This window comes from Colobus angolensis, unplaced genomic scaffold, assembly GCF_000951035.1.
Source record: "Colobus angolensis palliatus isolate OR3802 unplaced genomic scaffold, Cang.pa_1.0 Scaffold16, whole genome shotgun sequence".
Classification (NCBI taxonomy): Eukaryota; Metazoa; Chordata; class Mammalia; order Primates; family Cercopithecidae; genus Colobus; species Colobus angolensis.
In genome coordinates, this window is record NW_012114710.1 from 17,619,665 (window position 1) to 17,643,701 (window position 24,037).

The 24,037-nt window shown below is 37.5% G+C and overlaps 1 protein-coding gene across 3 annotated transcripts in view; it reads right to left on the reverse strand.

The window, feature by feature from the left end:
* Positions 1-24,037, reverse strand: part of STMN2 (stathmin 2) — a 55,918-nt gene that overhangs the window by 19,501 nt on the left and 12,380 nt on the right. For all 3 annotated transcript variants that reach the window (XM_011937152.1, XM_011937154.1, XM_011937153.1), the window contains 2 exons: positions 9,899-9,994; positions 5,219-5,391 (listed from right to left, as the gene is read on the reverse strand). In XM_011937152.1, the coding sequence (XP_011792542.1) occupies positions 5,219-5,391; positions 9,899-9,994 (269 nt within the window). The remainder of the gene's footprint in view (positions 1-5,218; positions 5,392-9,898; positions 9,995-24,037) is intronic.

A 24,037-nucleotide genomic window follows, 5' to 3' on the forward strand; every position in this document is an offset into this window, starting at 1 on the left:
TATAGTAATAATTGTAGAATATATTATAGCTTCTTTCACCCCCACACCCCCAGTTCTCTTTGTCCTGCTAATTTTGTGTCATCTAATATGCTGCATATGTATTTATAATTATAGAATATATTATAGCTTCTTTCACCCCCACACCCCCAGTTCTCTTTGTCCTGCTAATTTTGTGTCATCTAATATGCTGCATATGTATTTATTAGCTCTTTCTCTCCCATTCGAATGTAAGGTTGATGAGTATTCCCTGTGCCTAGAACGGGGCCTGCCAAATAGTAAGTGCTTGATAAATATTTGTTGACTGAGTGATTTTGCCCAGACTAGGAATTCCTTACTACTGTTTCAGATGTCATTTGGAAACTTAGTGCCTGTAATTGTTTTAGGATGGGAGGATGGAATAAAAAATCAAAACAAGCTATATATTGCCACTTTCACATTTGGCCCTGTAAGTTATTATTTATTTATTCACTTAAAAACATTTGTAGTACTCAGGCAATGGCTAACAGGAGTTGGAGAAGAAAGAAAAATACTTTTTGTAGTACTAACTATTGCCAAGCACTATTAAACAAAAGACAAGTTCTATCTTCATGGAGTTTATAATCTAGTGGGAGACATAGGGTTAAATAAATACATATGCCTATAAATACTAATATGTCAATAAATACTAATTACTTACTAATTGTGCTAGGTGCTACAAAGGAAAACCCAGTTACCATGAAAGAGAGTAAAAGGTGAAACCCAGGTTCAGAGAAGTCCCCTCCCCACAGTGAGGAACTGAAATAGAAATAGAGTAGGTAGCTGAACAAGAGGGCGTGAGATTTAGAAAATCCTATTACTTACAGTGCATCCTAAACTTCACACTTGCATTAGCTCTGACAATGTAAAGATTAAAGCCATAGAATGGAAATGTATTTTGAACTTTCCGAGTTCCCATATCAATGTAATTTTTAAAGAATATATATATGTAAAAGTAAAGTTGAATCTGAATAATTATCTGGTATTGATTTGAAAGACTTAGGCCTAAAGTTTCCCCATTATTCTCTAGATGTTTTCTGTTCTAATATGTGTATCTGCTACTGGCTGCCTTTGGCTACTAGGCACTGGGAATATATCTAACATGAACTGAAAAGAGTTGTAAATGTAAAATATACACTGGGTTTCAAATACTTAGTATGAATAAAAGAATGTGAAACAGCTCATTAATACTTCTATATTGATTATATGCATATTTAAATAATGTTTTGAATATATTGGGTGAAGAATATTTTATTAAAATTCATTTCACATTTATTTTAAAAATGTGGCTTGTAGAAAATTTAAAAATACACATATGGCTTACGTTATATTTCTTTATTTCCTTTTTTTTTGAGATGGAATCTTGCTCTGTCATCCAGGCTGGAGTGCAATGGCACCATCTCTGCTCACTGCAACCTCCACCTCCTGGGTTCAAGCAATTCTTCTGCCTCAGCCTCCCCAGTAGCTGGGATTACAGGTGCCCGCCACCACGCTCAGTGAATTTTTGTATTTTTAGTAGAGGTAGGGTTTTGCCATTTTGGCCAGGTTGGTCTTGAACTCCTGACCTCAGATGATCCACCTACCTCGGCATCCCAAAGTGCTGGGATTATAGCCATGAGCCACCACACCTGGCCTGGCTCACATTATATTCCTTGGACAGTACTGTTTCACAGAGCTGCCTAGATTGATATTTTTCATTCCATCTATAAGAAAATAACTGCAGCAGGGCAACAGAAGAGAGTTGCAAATTGAATAGTGTATGAACTAAATAATTATTCTACTTGTTATAGGAACACTAAACATTTATAGAGAGAAAATGTAGACATCTATAGTTTTGTTTACTTAAGATCCACTATCCCTTCCTCTTGGGAGAACACCTCGATTTTCTTCTGGGGAACTACTCCTCCACAATTCTTACCCCAGGGATCTTAGTTAAACTCCTTTGCAGGTCAGTGGTGGGCATGTGATTCAGGCTAGCAAATCAAACTACTACATCCTCTTGGCCACAGTGATTGATTCTAGGTTGGACATGTGATCCAGGTCAGGCCATTGAAACTCAATTTCAGGACTTTCGTTAAACTATTGGGAAAAAGAAGCTCTGTTTCTGCCAGAGGCACTAAGTTGTGAGAAAAATAATTTGGAACTGACTATTGAAATTTAACTTTCTTGGTAATGAAACCAATTAAATGCAGGAAGAGATGACAGGCATTAAAAGAAAATTTTCTGATAATACTGTGATCCCTGGATCCAGCTGTTTCTAATGCTGTCGCCACTCCTAGACTTTTTAGTCCCGTATTTGCTTTTTGTTTTAACTAGTTGAGTTGGGTTTTGGTTATAGGCATGTCCTTACTAACATAATTACTGAGATATATGCACTTGCTAAAGTCTCTTAAAAGAGAATTAATAGTTCTTTAAATTAGTGCTAATTAAGTCAATATAACCCAATAGAGTAAAATCAATTAGTGATTTTTTAAAGTTGGCACTTTCTGCTAATTAGTTGTATTTTCTTTTAATTAAAACTCTACCATTAACAACAAAAATAAAAAGATAAAAATAAAACCCGACCACTAGGACATAATCTGTATGGTGATTTTTGCATTACAAAATTTTTAACAAATAACTGGAAAGGTGATGGAATATAGCTTTTAAAGTGTTCCAAGGAATACTTTTTTTCTGGGCATCATAACACTGGATAATTACATTTGTAAATGTCTTTTAACCATGTGGCCAGTTTCTAGTTCAATTCAATTGTTTAAATGTATAATCATTGATAATTTCTTGCTGTCAGGGTGCAGGAGCTTTATCAGATTCATTAATTAGGAACTTCAGGGACTTTTATAAGGACACCTAGTTAATTTTGATGATCCTAGTTCTTTTTTTATCCTCAATTATTTCTTTCAAATTAAGTATATTACCTAGAAACACCAGCAACATCCTAAATCAGGATGTTGAATTTTGGTTTGAGTTTTAATTTCACCTCAGTCACTGGCTCTGTATTCTTTTTTTTTTGAGACGGAGTCTCGCTCTGTCCCCCAGGCTGGAGTGCAGTGGCCGGATCTCAGCTCACTGCAAGCTCCGCCTCCTGGGTTCACGCCGTTCTCCTGCCTCAGCCTCCCAAATAGCTGGGACTACAGGCGCCCGCCACCTCGCCCGGCTAGTTTTTGTATTTTTTAGTAGAGACGGGGTTTCACTGGGTTAGCCAGTATGGTCTCGATCTCCTGACCTCGTGATCCACCCGTCTCGGCCTCCCAAAGTGCTGGGATTACAGGCTTGAGCCACCACGCCTGGCCACTGGCTCTGTATTCTAATCAAGCCATAGCATCTCAATATATGTCAACCTATGACTCATATCTCTACGTATTGCCTGTAAGATGCCAGTGCTTGGGTCAGAACTTAAACTGCTTTGGGTGCAACATGCTCTCCACTGTTTTAGGCATTGCTTATATCTGTTGGTAGCAAAGTTTTGATAACTTTGAATAATTTATTTTAGCTTTACTATGAGAATAAACTATAAATAACAACAAAAACCTGATATAAATGTTTTAAAGCAACTTCCTGTATATATACAGTCGAGTTAGTAGCTCAGGTTCCTGTTTTTTAAATTTAGAACAATGATAACTAGTATTTTATATATATATGCACACACACACACACATACACACACCAATATTAATATATAATTATGGTATATGTATACCAATATTAATATATAATTACAGTATACATATACACATATACATATCACATATATACCAGTTACCATTGTTATATCTATATCTATAATTGGTATATGTAATATATAGAGATAGCTATATATAATATATCTATAATATAGATATCTCTATATACCAATTATCATTGTAATTTTATATATATATATATGAAATACTCATCAGACATTTGGAGAACATCACTCTTAGGTGAAAATTGAGGTCAGCATGTTACACATCATAGGAGGATTTTTTTTCAACTACAAATATTAGTGTTTTCTTGTTTAGAAAATTTAATCTAAGGATTTCTAACATTTGAGCCTCATTATTTGATAATACACATATTTGTGTACATATATGTGTGTATATATGCACATATACTATACACAGCACATCTGTGTTTGTCCTGCATTCTCTCTTGGAGAATTCAGTTTTTAGGAGAAGGACTGTCTCCATTCTCTTTTTAATTATCCAACATAGAAGTGTCCAAAGTGATGGCTGACTTTTTACAGACAACATCATAAAACTGTGCAGGGAACATGCTCTTAGTGATTACCTGATTCTAAAATTGTATCATAAAAAGTAATGGGAAATACAATGTAGGAGATGAATTACCTAAAAGAATTCCATTTTTGGATGATCGAGAGTACCTTGATGGGATTAACTACCATAACCACATGGTTGGAACAGACACATTCAGACAACTTCTGTCTGTGTACAGAGTCCCTAGGATTCCTGAATGTTCTCAAATATCAATACCCTTGGCTCTTCTTAGCCATGTGATTATGGAAAATCAAAAATTTGGCAAAAGAAAAGCTCTTTAATACAAGCAGGGACCAATGGCAAAAAGAGAAAAAAAAACCCATCAAGGCTTAGAAAAAGATAAAGAACATATTCAAAGCTCTCAGAGAAGGTCCTGATCTTGGAAGGACCAACTTCCACGGCAGGCAGTGGGACTCTGAGGAGGAATGGGGCAAGCTCTTGGCCCTTACCCTGTGGCCAAGAGAACAAGAGAACAGCATCTGGGCAGGAAAGATCTTGGAGGGAAGATCTTGTAATTTGTAATTCCAAGGAAAACCACGCCTGACACAGGGGGCGACACAGATCCTGAGAGGGAGGAAGCAGCACTCCTTCCCCTCCCCACCACTGGAGTTTGACAGGGCTGTGTTTTCTCTACAGTGCGTCTGCCTGATGGTCTAGGAAAGGGAGGCTTTTATAATAAGGGGATTCAATATAGGGGAAGGGGCACTAGGGCACTGAAGCTCTTTCCGTTTCTGAGAGTTCTGGTTTGGCTAGCCTAAAATTAGCATTTATCTACAGTTTTTACCCCAACTAACCTGGCTCTGTGTTTACTGAAAACCTGTACATGTTGGGATGGCGCAGGTTCAGCTGTCATTGTTCTCTGTGTGTGTGTGCGTGTGGGTGTGCCCGCATGTGTGAGAGGGAGGAGAAGGGGAGGGAGAGTGTGAAGGAAAACCTATGGAAAAAGTTACCTTTCTTCTTTCCTCTGCAGCCTCCAGTTTCTTCTGGATCTCCTCCAGAGACAGGTCTTTCTTCTTTGGAGAAGCTAAAGTTCGTGGGGCTTCTGAGATAGGAGATGGTGGCTTCAAGATCAGCTCAAAAGCCTGGCCAGAGGCACGTTTGTTGATTTGCTTCACTTCCATATCTGAAAAATGAACATTTGAGAAATGTTAAGCATATAAAGCTTGCAGCATGGGTTTATTTTAATAATTTAGATTCCAGCAATTGGAAGTAGCGTTGTTATTCCGGGAGATAGGAATAAAATGCTGTTTATGAGCATTTGCTCTATGTTGTTTAGAACATATAGGACCTCTCTGTCTTTAGTATAACTACGGATATATTTTAACCGAATATTTACAATATTGGGAAATTTGACAATACCTATAGGGAGTTGAATAATGGTAAGCATACTTAGAAAAACCTAGCCTAATCGATTTTAAATTAAGCTTTATTTCCCTTTTGAATAAATATGAGCTTTGCATGAAAATCAAGCAGCACAGATCTATTTTTTTGGAAATTATCATAGCTGTAGGCACTTTTTGGTTAGACAAGAAAAATAATGGAGTCCTCCAGTTCTCACATATAATGAGATATCATTATATAGATATGAATATATATGCATACACCATTATATATATTATCACCATTCCTGTGCTTAGGAATCACAGGAGCTACGTTAGAACCAATATAACTCCCTGAACAGTTGGGCATATTTGGCAAAGTCACTGCTGATATGCAAAGCATCCTGCTGATTTCTGTCTTGCCCTTCTGTATATTCATTGCTTCCAGTCATCAATCATGCACAGTGTCCACTCCAGGGATGACAGCATTACTCTGGGATGGGGTCCTTGTCCTCAAGATGCTTACAGTCTAACGGGGGCAATAAGCCAACACCCCATTGTAATGTCTTTGCTCCTGTGTTGTTGCTGCTTAGAATATCCTCCTCTAGTGTACCTCGGCTGGAGCTAGGAGCCAGGGAAAGAGCCACTGTGGTGGAGGAGGGAGGGGCAACATCGATTAATCTAATTTATACAGATACACATGGAATACTATTTAGCCTTTAAAAAGTTGGGGGGAAATCTTGTAATTTTTGATAATATGGGTGAACCTGGAGAACATTATGCTAGGTGAAATAAGCTAGGCATAGAAAGACGAATCCCATATGATCTCATTTACATGTGGACTGTTCATAAAATTGAACTCAGAGAAGCAGAGTAGGATTGTGGTTACCAGGGGATAGGGGTGGAGACTGGGAAGATGTTGGTCAAAGAATACATAATTTCAGTTAAACAGGAAGAACAAATGCAAGATACTTTTTTCTTCTTCTTCTTCTTCTTCTTTTTTTTTTTGAGACAGAGTCTCACTCTGTTGCCAGACTGGAGTGCAGTGGTGCTATCTCGGCTCACTGCAACCTCCGCCTCCCAGGTTCAAGCAATTCTCCTGCCCAAGCCTCTTGAGTAGCTGGGATTACAGGCGCTCACCAACACGCCCGGCTAATTTTTGTATTTTTAGTAGAGATAGGGTTTCACCATGTTGATCAGGCTGGTCTTGAACTCCTGACCTCGTGATCTGCCTGCTTTGGCCTCCCAAAGTGCTGGGATTACAGGCATGAGCCACCACGCCTGGCCACAAGAGATTTATTGTACAACCTGCTAACTATTGTTAATAACAATGTACTGTATTCTTGAAAATCACTGAAAGAGTAGATTTTTTGTTCTCATCACAAATAAATGATAGGTGTGTGGGGTAATTCATATATGAATTTGCTTGACTTAGCCATTCCCTAATGTATATATACATAATTCCAAATATGCCATACACCACAAATATATACAGTTTTTATTGGTCAATTAAGAAAAAGAACTGAAGAATGGTTAGCCATTTTTTTCTATCAGTGGCTTACGTATTAAAGATAAGCAGATTATCAGACTCTTATGTTTTAAGCCTGAATAATACAAATTATTATATAAAATAGTATAATTTATAATAGAAAAGATGATAACTAGCACCTGCTAAGACATTTATAATTACAGAACTCACAATTTAGTAAAATGTAATGATTTTTAAAAGAACCTCGTTGGTCAGCCCTCAATTGAGTACCAAACTCCATCTCTCTGGTTTTAGCCCACTGATCCTTGTTTGAGGTGTGAAGCTACCCATGATTAGGCCGTTCTCTGTGGTGCACCACCATTTTTCAAGTATTTGAAAACAGTTATGTTCCATTTCAAGTTGTTCCCCCAGGCTAAACATTTTCAAGTGCCCCAGAATGGCACTGTTTCTAGATCTTTACCACCGTATTATTTCCTAACCTCTAAGTGCTCTCTAATTTATTAACGTCTTTTTAAAGTTGTGGCAACCAAGCCAGCAGGTTATGTCCCCATTAATGTTCTTTTAGCAGCCTGGTTAGTGCACATAGAGGCTGTGGTCAAGTAAAATGCCAGACTGGCAGGACTTGACCTCAGATCCTTAGCTGCTAACAGATAGTCTAGATAAAACTAACTCAATAAGTATATTGGAAATGATGTGGGCTTTTTCCTTCACAAATGTAAAAATGTTTTTCATTTTCCTGATGGCATCCAAGATTATAGTTAAATTTTAAATACAATTTTATAAAAAGTATGTAAGCCTATGGATAAGGATTATAAGATAACATGGGCAAATAAAAATAACTTATTTGATAAGGTGATAGTGTTTTAAATGGCTTAGGTTAGAGGCTCTGGAATTAGAATTGCCTATATTTGCATCCAAATAGTAAGCCCCTCTTAATAGCTGTGTGACACTAGGTAAGTTAATTAACTTCTTTATGCTTTTGTTTCCTCATTTAAAAGATGGAAGTAAAAAGAGTGCCTTCTTTCTAAGGTGGTTGTGAAGATTAAAAGATAAAGGATGCTGAGTGCAAAGCACAAACCAAATACTTAGTGCTTACAAATGTAAACAATAATAATAATTTCTTGTTATAATGTTTGCCTGTAATAAACAAGTCACATTATTATTCAGCGTAGAAATATCAAGTCAAGTTAAAGACTGCAGAAATTTGAAATTCTCTACAGACTCTTTTAGGAAGCACAGTTTACAAGCACTGTTGAATTATCTATTCAACTTCAACTTTAAATATAGCTCAATAAAAATTATAGAAGCCTATGGAAAAGGATTATGAGAGAACACAGGCAAATAAAAACAGCTTATTTCAAGAATCAGCTCACACATAACTTCACATTTTTTCTTCCCCCTTTTTCAGTCCCTAACCGAGCAAAAACCATCCCTGGCTCCTTTGTCCTAACCACTCTGTGTTCTACATTCTGGTCGTTCATGTAAGACTCTTCTACTAAGCCCTAAATTCTCTGAAGGTGAGGACTACGCCGTATTGAACTCTGGATCCTCAGTGACAACCCATAGTTAGACATTAGAGTCTCGTAAGAAACGTAGCTGGATCCTTCCTCACAGCTACATCTAGCAAGTAATAAAGGTCTGTCTAATTTATTTGCTGACCGAATGAATTTGTACAAAGTAGGCATTGGCCCTGCATTCTAATGAATGTTTTGTTTGGAGACAGAATTCCTTTCACATGGAGGACACTCCCTTATGGAAGAGTTAACGAGCATTTATGATTTTTGTGCCATGATAGAATAACTTTGGAAGGAAAATGCCTTTGAGTCTTCGAATAGGCTTTAAAGGCACAGAAGGGGTTAACTGCCACAAGGTCAGTTTGTCTTGTCGTTAATGTCTTTCTTTACATATGTGGAAAAGAAAAATAATTGTGAGCCTGAGAGTTGGCAAAATATGCCTTAGGGATATCTAGGATACATAGAACTGTATAAAATATTTTAGTTAAATTGACTCAATTAGGTAAGGATGATGTTGATAATGATAGCTATCATTGTAGAGTGATATAACGAGCTAGGCTTGGTTTTGAGTATTTGACTTACATTAAACCATTTAAACCTCACAACAACCTCAAGAGGAAGATGCTAGAGTTAAATGAGACTCAGATAATCCAAGTATCAATTTGCCCAAGGTCATGTGGATTATGGCAGAGCTGAAGTAAGCAAAATGAATCAGGATAAATCAAACCTAAAGAGTTGCACCTCCATAATGTTAATTGCCATGCTAATTCTTTAGGCTTTTCTTTTCAGACCCTCTTTATGTAGGGCCTCAGTCGTAAGTCAGTTTTATTTATTGAGTCAATTATTATTATGATCATTAGCTTGTTGACATGTATACACCAAATATAGAAACTATATAAATACCACAATAAAGCAAAAACAGTGATGGTTGTTGATGCTTTCTCTTGAGTTTTCTAAGTATAAAGCATTTTCTTATAAATTATGATCTACTCCAATTATGTCTTAGCCTATTATATTATTTGCAAAGAAAGGCCTTAGACATATTGTGGATGTTGATACGCTGTATGTGGCTGTTAATAAGAATCCACCCACATTTCTTAACAGACATTGATGTGTTGTTATCAGCACCAAATTCAAACTGTTTTGAGCAATAGGTAATCAATTGGACATAATAGCTAGACATAGCAAGTCAATAGTGAGATCTACAAGATATTGATGTAATTATATCAGGAGTAGTGAGAAACAAGTATATATCAACCTTTCCTAATGATCTAGCTAGCAGGGGCATGTCTATCATAGGTAACTCACCATCGTAAGTATAAATGTTGATGTTGCGAGGTTCCGGGTAAAAGCAAGAGCAGATCAGTGACAGCATGGACAGCTCCTTCATTTTTTCCTTGTAGGCTGAAATGAAAAGCTGAAGATTAGTATATTTCACTTTTTCTGAATTTCCCTTTACTGCTTCTTTTAATTTGAATAATAATTATTGCCTCCTGCAGAGTGAATATTGCCAGGTAGACTCCTTTGCATTCTTTCACTAAATATAAATGAATACAAGATGTCAACAGAACTCTGAAGTGCATGTTCCTTATCGCAGAGGACATGAATTGCGTAGTATAGCAGGTTAAATAACAAGGGAAAGAAAGGGACTTAGAAAAACAGGGAAGGTTGAAGGAATTAAGGTCTAGCAGGATAGGAGGGAGAGAGATGAAACAGATGGAATCAGTGGAAACAGACATGACTACCAGAGAGAGGGGCTCATTCTAGTAAATGTGCATGCATGTCTGTTGTACATAAATAAGATTCTGGAGGGCTCCTCTGTTGGTTCAGCCTGAATTGCCTCGTACTCATTTGGGAATAGTCAGAGAACTCATCAGGATAGTTATTAAACAAACACATTGTCCAGGGTCCTATGTTGCTGCTTTCTCTTAATCTCCAAGGGCATTTTCTTATCTGTCCATCTTTTCTTTTTTCTTTTCCTCTCTCTTTCTCTTTGAGACAGAGTTGCTCTGTCACCCAGGCTGTAGTGCAGTGGTGTGATCTCAGCTCACTGCAACCTCCATTTCCTGGGCTCAAGTGATCTTCCCCCCTCAGCCTCCCCAGTAGCTGGGACTACAGGTGTGCTCCACCATGCCTGGATAATTTTTGTATTTTTTGTACAGACAGAGTTTCACCAGATTTCTCAGGCTGGCCTCGAATTCCTGGGCTCAAGCAATCTGCCCACCTTGGCCACCCAAAGTGCTGGGATTACAGGTGTGAGCCTCTATGCCCAGCCTCTTTTTTTTTTCTTTTTTTTCTTTTTTTTTAAATTTCAAGTTTTATTTTAGATACAAGGGGTATATGTGAAGTCTTTTTACATGGGAATATTACATGATGCTGATGTTTGGGGTGCAGATCCCATCACTCAGGTACTACTGAGCATAGTATCTGATAGGTAGTTTTACAAACCTCTCTCCTTCCCCCTCTAGTAGTCCACAGAATTTATTGTTCTCATATTTATGTCCATGTGTGCTCAGTGTTTAGCTCCCACTTATAAATGAGAACATGCTGTATTTGGTTTTCTGTTCCTGTGTTAGTTCACTCAGGATTATGGATCCCAGCTGCATCCATGTTGCAGCAAAGGACATGATTTTATTTTTTCTCATGGCCATATTGTATTGCATGCTGTATATTTATCACATTTTCTTTATACAACCTAAATAGATGGGGATCTAGGTTGATTCCATGTCTTAGCTATTGTGAATAGTGCTGCCATGAACATACCAGCGCACCTGTATTTTTAGTAGAAGGATTTATTTTCCTTTGGGTATATACCAAGTAATAGGATTGCAGGGTCAAGTGGCGGCTCTGTTTTAAGTTCTTTGTCTTTCTCTCTTTCTACACACATCAAAGCCCTGGATCTGAGCTCTGATTACATCTGATGAGGATCTCCTTCCCTCCCTTGCAACCCAGCATGGGTGCCAATCTTGCCACGCAGTTGCAAGAGTCCAGATTGTCACCTCCTTAGTCCTTCACTCCCCTTCCCCATTTCATCTTCTCATTTTTCCTCTAGGAGTCCTCCTGCCCTGGTAAACTTGGTGAGTATCTCATCACTGTCAGTTGTCATTAGGTCAGGTATCTGCAAACTACCAGATGGGGGTAAGGAGGCAAATCTTCTTATCTTTGTTAATTATGCAATTAGTAAAATTAATAAATTAAGGAAAATGGAAGAAAATGATGGGTATACTGTGCACTAACTTGTGAGAAAGTATAAGCAGATGGCTGTGACCTAAAATATAGACCTCCCAGGTTAACAGTTGCCTCTTGGCAGGGGCTTCTGGTTATTACGATAATATAACCCAAGGGAGAGTGGGTATCTTGGGAAAGAGGATTCTTGGAAGATGAGTTTGGGTATTATTGACAGGTCCACCTTTCCTTGGCCAGAAAGAAACATATTCAACCCCTGGATGCTTTAGATCCACAGATGCTAGAATTATTCTAAGAGATTATTTAGTCAACTGTCCACTTACCTCACCACCAATTTTACAAATGAGGATATAGCTCCACAGAGGCCAAAGTCACATGTAGCCAGTGAAAATGGTGAAGCTTCTGGATAAATTGCAGTAAATCAATCTATTTTAAAACTGCCAGAAGGCTTTCTTCTAGCTCTACATTTCTAGGGTGAGGTTCAATGTGTTAACAGGTGCAAAGATCAAATATCATTTGCCTATGATTCAACCTAACACATCCTGAGGATCTGCTAAAATAATCCCCTCACTATTTAGCTTATTTTCTTAAAATAAGCAATACATTTTGTCCTGTGCCAGAAAAGTCCTGGAACACCCATTCTGAGATACTTTATTGAACACCATTGGAATTTTAGAAGGCTAAACCAAATTTCTTTGTATCAATTATTTATTCTGTTAGTGAAATTGTGTCACTTAATAAAGGCCCAGCCAGATCCAGATTCATATGGATGTTCAGTGAGAATCAATTTCTGCCAGAGGATAAAACATTTGGTGATTTAATACATTTAATTCCATGAACTAATTGAAAACATAACAGCAAGGTTTTGTAGACTGGTACCTTTTTTGGAAGAGAAATGCAATCTGGTATCCAAAACATTTTGCAAAATTAAGCACATATTAGAAGTATATGAAGCATATTACATGCCAACTTTATTAAGAGGGGTCAATCCAAACATAAAAATAAAATTAAAGATTTTCCATCTCACAAAATAGTAACAGATGAAAGCTGTAGCAGAACATGAATTTTTAGCGAAGAAAGACTTCTCAATATCTGTCCTTAGGAAATGAAATTCAATAATTTTCACTAAGGCTACTGCCCTAATTATGCTTGACAAGCTAATAAAGAGAGTTTAGAGTAAAAATTGTCAGGAGCCAGCACATTTGGAGCCCTATGTGTAATGAATAATCATTACTATTATGGACTGAATATTTGTGTCCCCCCAAAATTTGTATTTGAAATCTAATTCCCAATGTGATGGTATTTGGAGGTGGGGTCTTTGGAGAGTAATTAGGTTATGAAGGTGACGCTTTCATGAATGGGATTAGGGTCCTTATAAGAAGACCAGAGAGCTAGCTCAATCTCTTTTTGCCACATGAAAATGCAACTAGAAATTGGCAGTCTGCAAATCCAAAATGGGCCCTAACTAGAATCTGATCATTCTGGTGGCCTGATCGCAGACTTCCAGTCTCCAAAGCTGTGAAAAATAAATTTCTGTTGTTTATAAGCCACCTAGTCTATGGTACTTTGTTTTAGCAGCTAAAACTAAGAAAATGACTGACAAAAATGTTCTTTCTTGTTCAAGGTGCTCTGGAGACAAAACCCAGTTAACCTCTGTGGGCGATTCCTTTAATAGCATTCTTATCTTTACTGTTATTTGTATCAAAGGCTATGACTCCACATAGCATAACGCTACCCAGTGACAGCCACTGCACAGATTCTCATTGACGAGTTGCTTGCATTCTAGGGAGATCCTTAAAAGCGAGCTGCAACCACAGTCCAAGCAAATCCTGATTGCTTCCCTGAAGCAAACGCACACTCTGCTGTGAAGAAGAGTTTCCTCCTAACGTGGTACAGTTGCCCAAACTCCCCAGATGGCATTGCTGGAAAGGTATGTCATCAGGAAACAAACTTAAGACACAAATGAATAAGGCACATGAGGTTATGTACCTGGCTAAGGGAAATAGTGCAAAGAGAAAAAAAAAGGGAAGAGACTTAATGAAAGAAGAACTGATAGGAAACAGTAACTGAGTTTGGAGCCACTGAACACTTTGAAAGGTAGGATTAACTGGTGAAAGACCCTTCTCAGAAAGATTTTTTTTCCGGCTTGTGTGGGAACAATCATTAACATGAATTTTAACACATCATTTTGTTGTTATTTAATTTGGAATTGATAGTGCAGTAGCATAAGAATTTCTTCCGTTTATTCATCCTAGGCAAAATTTTATTTGACACCTTAGTTTTGGCTAATGCTGTGTTTTGTAAAAGAAGTAGCAATATGTATTAGACTTCCTGATCACATATAAAAGATAGTAAAGAATGCTCTGGAAATGTCATTAATATACTACTTTGGGAGAAAATGTGTCATAATCTCTGAAAGGAATACTTGTTTGTGTCCCGACACACTGGTGTTCTTAATGACCATAAGGAAAACGTCATTTGTAGGACCAGATGGCTAACCATGGCCTTGTGTTCAGGACGGCTCTGCTGATGAGGCCCAGATCTGTTAGCATATTCCCTTTCCACTTTTCCTTTCTCTTGTTTTCCCTGCAATCATATTAGCCTAGTGGGAGGTTTTCTTGGCAAGTCCTAAATACTCAATTTAAATGCAACCTCATTTTTTCCTTTTGAAAAGTGCCTGGGGATAAAGTAAAGGATAAAATCAGATGCTAAAGAATGCAGGATAGATGTCTCTTGCCCTTGGTTTTACAGCAATTCGATTTGCACAGTTTCTGATAGACAGAAAGGACAAAAGCACTTTATTTGAAGCTTGCCAGTTTATATATACAGTGGCAGAAAGCACTTCTTTCCTTAGGGAAAGAAACCCCTGTCATTTCCAGGCAGTGGTGTCTTTAAACTGGGTAGAGTGGGGCACTAGCTATGGACCCTGCAGTCCTCAGAGCTGGTGCCAGGATTTAAAAAGGCAGCAGTTAATGGGAGGAACAAGGTTCTCTGCAAATGGGTTCTAAAAAGACCTGAGTCTTGCACCCGCAATTGTTAAACCCTGCCTTTTCCTAACTCTGTCCTCCCTTTTCTCTTTCTCCCATTACCTAAGTCTTAACATAGACAGAAATCAGCTACCTTGCAGTTCATTTTTGGTTCCTTTTTTTTTCCATAAGGAAATAACATTTCCTTTTTAATTTCAGAAATTAAGCCCCGATGATAATTTTAACTCAATTCTGATCATATTGTGTATGTTTGGAAGTTTGCTTACTTTGGGGCACTATAACTCAAGATCAGATTATTTTTTTAAAAGTCAGATATGTAATCCCATTTAAAAATCCTTTTGGGAGGTCCATCCCTGTGATATTCTTTTTAAAAGACAAAATAGACTAAAATAATTTCTTTTTTTTTTTCTTTTTCTTTTTTTTTTTTGAGACGGAGTCTCCCTCTGTCGCCCAGGCTGGAGTGCAGTGGCGCGATCTCGGCTCACTGCAAGCTCCGCCTCCCGGGTTCACACCATTCTCCTGCCTCAGCCTCCTGAGTAGCTGGGACTACAGTCGCCCACCACCATGCACGGATAATTTTTTGTATTTTTTAGTAGAGACGGGGTTTCACCGTGTTAGCCAGGATGGTCTCGATCTCCTGACCTCATGATCCGCCCCCTTTGGCCTCCCGAAGTGCTGGGATTACAGGCATGAGCTACATTGCCCGGCCAATAATTTCATTTTGAACACTTCTTACATATTATATCGGCTCAAATGCGGAGCATAAAATATTTTGGCTGATGAACATGTAATTAATGATGTAACATTTAAAAAGAAAAAGAAATAACTCAGATTTTTAAATACTTTCTAACATCTCAGAAGATCACTGACGTGAGGTAATATTCTAGATATTTCTGCTATGATGATGTAATGCTAATTGCTTTAGAATAAAATTAGATTCAGTCCACATTCTACCCATCTCTCTCTACAGAAATTATGGTTTTCTAAGCCAGGGAGGTTTTGAAAGATTAATATTTTGACCAAGCAAAGCATTAGAGTTTTGCTATGGGAATAGATATCAAATCAAATAAAGGGACATTTAAGAAGGTCAAAGCGGTACAACCCATCACTGGGTTATACAGAAACATATGAGGCTCTTAAATTTCAATTTGATGTATTCTTGGCACCAGTGATAGTGACAAGGAAAAGAAACTAGATGACATGAATCAGTCCTTGTGATCAAAATTGTAATAGAAGCAGTAAATTGTTTAACCTGGTACCTCACCTTACCCTGGATTCCAGTTAAAGCTCCTGCTGTGTTTAATGAGAGTTCTGCTACATCATGCAGGCTCTTGTCCTTTTTTTCTTTCTCCTGATGAAAGAAATTCTTACAGTTCTTATTGAAGACCGAATGACACCGTGGTTTAAAGGAGTAATGAAAGCCCTTTATTCTGTTTATGTGTCAAGATTTTTATCACCAAGTCTAATTCTGAGTATTGAGGGTTTCCTCCCCCCGCCAGGCCCCTAAATACTACCAGATAGTAAAACCTAAAATGATAGGTAGATTGGTTGGGACTTAAATGAGATAAAGCCAGGGTGAAAAATGGAGAGTCTGTTCACCTGGTTAAGGACAGTTCTCATGTAAGAATGACTATGCTCTTCCTTTCCTGCAATCTTCTGAGCTGGGCTGCTGCTGAGCAGCAATTTGAGGCTGCCATGACATTCTCTGAACTGTTTCTCCAAAATGGCTCAATGTAGCACCCAAGTGATTTAAATTTCTCACTATTACTTTTTAATTCTTGGCTGAAGAGTAGAAAATATATTAGATCCATTTTTAATTAGCAAAACTTACTTCCTATGCAGAATGATTATTACATTTGTGGGGCCAATGCCCAGAGTCACAAATGTTTTGGTCACCAGTGATAAGGACGCTGGCTTCATTGTTCACTTTGTTGTAATGTGTGGCTTTTCTCCAGAAAATAAACCTTGGCTTCTATCTCACATGGGTGTTTGAATTTAGCCTGACTATGACTTTGTGTATAAGACTACATAAGGGTGCATTGCCTATTATGTTCTCAGTGAAAGCAGAAACTTTCAGAAATAAAAAGTGCAAGACTTTTATCACACTGCAAAATAAAAAAACATTCAGATGACACTATTTCAGTTCATGGGCTAGTTGACTTCTCTGCTTGAATTAACCAGAAGTTTGGAGACTGAGAATACAGATTTAATGAACTCAAAAGGAGTCCTAGAGCTATCACCAGGGGATGGGGTTGACTGTTTTCAGATAATGAAATATCTAATTTATATAGAACACTGGGAAGACAGAGTTAGATTAAGCAGCAGCAATATGTACCACAAACCTATTAGTTATATCATGATTTAATTCCTCTATCAATCTAAGGAATTAAAAGTTCAGAGCATATTTCTTGAAGAATTTGCATAAAAACCTCTACTTCCATAGGCTGGTATAAAGTTTCAATGGATTTGAAGAGCCTCCATATTGCTGTTTTAGATCTGAGTATGCCTTGTAAAATTCACTTTATTTATAATAGTTATTAACATCAACTGTGAAACAAATATTTTAACTTGGTGTTACTGCCAAGTAATATTTATCAACGTTCCACCAAAAAGAATTCTTATCTGGGTAGTGGACAAATTGTACTTAAGGCAGTCTCCCTAAATGTTGTCTTAGGAAATGAATGATATCTAAATAATTAATGGAAGATAACTATTCCAGACAAAGGCCACAAAAGCTGCATGTAGGAGCTGAAATTTTGCTTCCTTCCATAATCCTAAAAAGAATATCCACGTGTTCTTCAACGAAATTTTGTAAAATGTGCAGTGTGTAGCATTTACTCAACGGTGTCCTCAAAGTTGCATTTTTCAAACCCCATTCATTAGAGTTTTATTTTAGCCACTCATTCAAACACTGTGCATTGTTTTGCACAGTTTGTGGCATTAGTTTGCCTTATGTAAATGGTGCAGTGAACAAAAACTGAACAGTTAGGTAAGAGTTTCCACCTGAATGACAAGCCCCATGATTTTGCTAGTCATACTTAAGTAATATGTCTTATGGTCACTTTGTGTCAAAGAGAATAGAATAAATATATTCTATTTTATATTTATAAAATATGTTATATTTTATACTTGTAAAAAATAACATATACTATATATAAATAGAAAATAATACTGTCAAGGTTTATAACTGCCTGGTGTTGTTACACAAAAGGTTGCAGTGATTTTATTTTGGCGTATCTCTGGCAGTACGTGGGAATAACAGAGCCTGTGAGGTGAGTGTGAAGCATCGTACTGTTTGTTCCACAGTGTAATTATCTTCAGCATCCATCTTAGAGGCAGCTAAATAGGGTGAAATAAATCTTTTGGGTTAACCTAGATATGACATTGAAAATTGCTTTTTTGTTTTGAAACTCAAATGTTACTTCCTCAAGATTTGCGATGTAGACTCATTTCCTGAAACAGGTTTTATCACATCATAGCCTTGAACTTTAATGAGTATAATTTTCTGCAAAGGACCTAAGGCAATATACAATGCAAGTAAGTAATCCTCCTGAAGCCTTTGTGTTCCAGTTTTTTGTCATCCAGTTTATCTTACAAATAGGGTCAAAATATAAAAGACAACTTACACTAGGATAAATTTTCCATTAAAATTTTTTTTTTCCTGGACACTTTGAAATAAAAGCTCCTCTGAGAAGTGGTTATTTTCTCCTGAATACACAGTTCTCAAAGGAAGACATATTAACGTCCAGCAGTTATATGAAAAAAAGTACAAGATCACTAATCATCAGGGAAATGCAAATCAAAACCACAGTGAGATATCATCTCTCACCTGTTGAAATGTCTGTTCTCAAAAAGACAGGAGATTGATTGGCCAGAATGTGGAGAAATGGAATCCTTGGGCACTGCTGGTAGAATGTAAATTCCTAGAGCCATTATGCAAAGCAGTATGCAGGTTCCTCAAAAAATTAAAAATAGAACTACTAGGCCAGGTGCCATGGCTCACACCTGTAATTGCAGCACTTTGGGAGTCTGAGGTGGATGGATCACCTGAGGTGTTCGAGACCAGCCTGGTCAACATGGTGAAACCCCATCTCTACTTAAAATACAAAAATTAGCTGGGCATGGTGGCATATGCCTGTAATCCCAACTACTCAGGAGGCTGAGGCAGGAAAATCACTTGAACCCAGGAGGAAGAGGTTGCAGTGAGCCTAGATGGCACCACTACACTCCAGCCTGGGCGACAGAGCAAGGCTCTGTCTCAAAAAAAAAAAAATAATAATAATAATAAAAAATAAAAAATAAAACTACTAGATGATTCAGCAGTCCCACTACTGGGTATATCTCCCAAAAAAGCGGAATCAGTATGTCAAAAAGATATCTGCACTCCTATGTTCACTGCATCATTATTCACAAGAGCCAAGATATGGAATCAATCTGAGTGTCCATCAACAGATGAATTAATTAAGAAAATGTGCTACATATACACAATGGAATACTCTTCAGTCTTAAGAAGGAAATTCTGTCGTTTGTGACAACATGGATGGGCCTGAAGGACATTATGTCAAGTGAAATAAGCCAGGAACAGAAAGACAAATACTGCATGATCTCAGTAAAAAAGTAGAACTTGTAGAAGCAGAGAGTAGAAGGGTGGTTTCCAGCGGCTAGGGTGGAGGTGGTTATTGGTCAAGGATACAAAGTCTTAGTTAGAGAGAATGCATAATTTCTTTATCTTTCATAATAAGTATATATATGATAGGCATAAAATATTGTATATGATGTGACAAATGCTTCATAAAGCAATTAATGTCTCGAATTTCAAATTGTTAAACTATCAGGGCAATTTCTACTTTTCCACATACTACATGCAAGGTCTGTTTTTGGCCTCAAATATTCTTTTTCTACTGTTAGACAGAATAAGTGATGCATAAAATATAAGCTTTTTGGATGCCATCTGGAACTCCATTTGAATCCTTGATACTCATTCTTAAGGCATGAGAAGGACTACATGTTGCTATGACTGGCTGAGTCAGATTGGAATAACCTGTGCATTTTATCTGTCACAGAAAATACCATATGACTTGGTCATAAACATACCCCCCCAAAAATTAAGGCAAAAATAGAATCAAGTGTTTGATCTGCATAGATAAATATGACTTGGAATTCGGCATGATAAATTGCTGATAAACCAAACTCACAACTTGGGAATACATTATAAATGAAGGCACAATGTTAGCTCCCATTTATGTCCTATTTTCTCTTGTTTATTCAGCCTAAATATTACTTATAAAAAAAAGTGGGATTCATGGTTTTAAACATTGCTCAGATCTTCAAAAGTTTTACAAAATAATAACAGGAAGGGCCAGACAGAGGATATATAGATTAGAATGTGGTGACAATTCCTAAATGTCTCTAGTAGTTGTGGCCTTGAGGCTCATTAAGACTGGGTTTGTATCTTCCTAAAAACAGAAGTGAAGCAAACTTAATGGTTTCCATCACAAGGGGCTTGGAGTTTCTTTTCTTTCTTTCTTTTTGTTTTTTTCAAGGACAAGGTTATTTTCCAGGCTTGTTTCACAGACCTTAGCCCTTACTTCTCTATGGCTTTGTTTGCTGCTAATCATTTCCTTGCAACTACACTTAAGTTTCTTGAAGGCAAGGGAAGGCATCTCCTTTAACATTTGCTGTATTTTCCCTCATACATAGGAGTGTGTGTTGCAGTTAGCCGGTGTTCCATAAATGCATATTCACTGGTTGCTAAGCAGGGAGGGGCTGTCCCTTAGCTGCAAATGGTAGCTGCTGAATCTTCCAGTGGCCCAGTTGGCTTCCCCATGAAGAAGAAGTGTAGGGTAGGGGTTAAGAGCCTACCTGGAGCCAGATTGAGGTCAACTTCTGTCCACTAAATTCCTTTATATTATGCTACTGACTGGTATTTTTGTGCATTTTGAAGTGCAAGAATACTTCTTCTCTTCCTTGGCCCTCATCACATAGCTTTAGCTACAGTGATAGTTTGAAAATGGAACTACTTGGTGGTACCACTCTAATTTCTTGGCATAGAGGCAAAATTTAAGAAAGTGTTCTCATTTCTATCCTTCAAAAGGCAAACTTCACAATAGCAGATAATCAACCTTCTCTATGTAAGGAAAAGAGAAGGCAGGTGAATGTCTCCTTTGTATTCATTTATATGTTCTCTCGCTTATTTGAGCTCCTATACTAGTGAGTGAATGTTAGTTACCCCAGGGGAAGGGCAAGAATATGATAGAAACTGAAGATTCGAGCTCTAGGTCAGGAACTATTCAACCTTAGATAATTTATTCAACCTTCTGAACATGAGTATATTTATCCACAAAATGGGGATAGGGTATTGTTGTAAGGATTGAATTAGATAATGTATTGAGAAACTGAAGTGCTGTACAAGACATTGCTAATAAGCATTAATTTATCCAAACTGATCTTTATTCTTTTTTTTTTTTTTTTTGAGACAGAGTTTTTTGCTCTTGTCGCCCAGGCTGGAGTGCAGTGGCGTGATCTCGGCTCACTGCAACCTCCATCTCCTGGGTTCAAGTGATTCTCCCTGCCTCAATCTCCCAAGTAGCTGATATTACAGGTGGCAACCACCACGCCAAGCTAATTTTTGTATTTTTAGTAGTAGACAGGGTTTTACCATGTTGTCCCAGCTGGTCTCGAACTCTGGAACTAAGGTGATCTGCCCACCTTGGCCTCCCAAGTGCTAGGATTACAGGCGTGAGCCACCGAGCCCCGCCTGTTCTTTATTCTTTGGGTGACCTTTTGAAGTTTTAAGGGGCTTTGCTATAGCCAAGTGTTGTGGAGCCTTATTTCTTATAATTCTCCCTGCTTCTCTTACTTACTTTGTCATAATAATCAAATCACCAAACACAGTTAGAGCTCTTACTATGTCTAGGAAGACTGTGCGTACAGTGTTTAACGAAGTCAACTTGGGTCAGACTGATTTGTTTCAAATCCTGGTGCTACCATTTTTGTTGGCTGTGACTTTACCTCCTTTCCTTTCTCACCTGTAAAAATGAGGATGATAATCCTCCTGTAAGATACTTGGCACAATCACAGTACTTGACCCAGTAAGTACCCAATACATGTTGGTCAATAATGCAGCAATGAGAAGAAAGACAAAGTAAGTGAAACAAGTTTCTAGCCTAAAAGAAGTCATTAGTATAGTTGGGTATAAGAGAAAAAAAAAAGTCTATAGTGTAAAAAAATAAAAAAATAGTTCAAAATGTGGAAAAAAGTCTATAGTGCAAAAAAAAAAAAAAGTTCAAAATGAGGAATCTAGAGTGCAGTGGAAAGAGCATTCGATTTGAAACTTGGCTCTTCCCTGGCCCACATTTGTGATCAGGAGCAAGTCACTCAACTTTCCATGGCTTCTGTATTTCTTTCCTGTCAATCAGGAATAATGAGACATGTCTCAAAGTGCTATAAAAATCAAATAGGAAAAAGTGCATGGGACATGTGACTTGTGGCTGGCTCAAACAGAGTAGGTGAATGATAAATAACAAGGGACATGATAACAAATATTGCTACAAGATGGTATATGGCTAGTAGTCAAATTCATTGTTAGACAGCAAACTTGTGAGAGTTCACAAGAAGGAAAGATCAAGGAAAGCTGGATTCAAGGTTGACTTGAAAAGCCTGCTATTATGTATTTTGTGGAGAGCATGATCTTTCTGAGCAGCAAATTTGAGAAATCCTCCTTGACTTCTTAGCTGGCTGTCCTCACCATATGTATTCGTAGTTCACTTCTAAAATTTATCCAAAGGGATGAAACATATAGTTTTCTGGATAGAATAATTTCGTGGCTCTTTGTTATTTGTAGGAGTGACATCTTCTTTTTGCAATGCGTTTAAGTGGACAGGTTTTTATTCTTTTCAGCTACGCAAACTGGACACAAAGTCCAGTTTTTTTTTTTTTTTTTTTGAGACGGAGCCTCGCTCTGTCACCCAAGTTGGAGTGCAGTGGCCAGATCTCGGCTCACTGCAAGCTCCGCCTCCCGGGTTTACGCCATTCTCCTGCCTCAGCCTCCCGAGTAGCTGGGACTACACGCGCCCGCCACCTCGCTTTTTTTGTATTAGTAGAGACGGGGTTTCACCGTGTTAGCCAAGATGGTCTCGATCTCCTGACCTCGTGATCTGCCCGCTTCGGCCTCCCAATGTGCTGGGATTACAGGCGTGAGTCACCGTGCCCGGCCTCCTTATTTCTTATCTTGGGTAAGTTGTAATATAGCTTGACACAATCCATAACTAATACACACTGTAACTGTGTACACTGTCTTAAAAAAATTCATTCTCAGAAAAATTTCAACAAATGGAATCTGATTTTTTCAAAGCCGCTTAGTTCAATATTTCTTCAATGTTGTTCCTGAAGTTAGAAAAACTTTTCATCCTAAATACTGAATTTCATTTACCGTATTTGTTTTACCACAAAACCTTTTTTGAAAAACATCATCAACCAAGTCTTTGGTTCATAAGACTTGCAGTTCTTTTATTTCCACCTTTATGCTTTGGCTCTGCATTCCAGAACCTCATTAGAATTTTTTTTTTTTAATAAGTAAGGGAAATGCCTACATTTTTTTCAAAGCTGAACTCTCCTGCTTAGTGCAATATATTATGACCTTGTGAGAGTTTAAATTGTAATGGTGCTTTCATATAAAGCTCCTCCTTTGTCACTATTCCATGTTTATGAGAGAGTAGAACATATTTTATTACCTGTATTTTATGGCTTATAAATGTGAAAAAATACTGAGGATTTTATATGCAGATTATCATCAACAGTATCTAAGATGAAAAAGAACTGTACTATACTAGTAAGTATAAGCACATATTTCTCTTAATATGTCTGCAGCTATGTCATAAATATAATTCCTGGTTTATGTACCATACATTTACATGATTTGATATTTTGGAGGCAAAACGAAATGCTTAAAATGCTTTGGTATTAGTAGTTATCCTCCCTTAAACCTTTGTACTCAGATGCTAGATGAATACTAATTTTATTTCACAAGATATCTTTGTTGCTCTACTAATTACATTTTACTGATACCTTATAGATTTTAAAAATAGCAATAACAGATTATTGATTGGTACCTGAAACACTATTGATTGTAAAGGCGTTGCTTTCATGTGTGGTTGAGATAATAGTCGTAAACTCTAAGTATCCATATCCTTTTCGTCACCACACTCCTCTAAGGTATATTCTGTTTGTATTATTTGACTCAAGTGTCTTTGTCATGCTCATCCACTAATGGGTG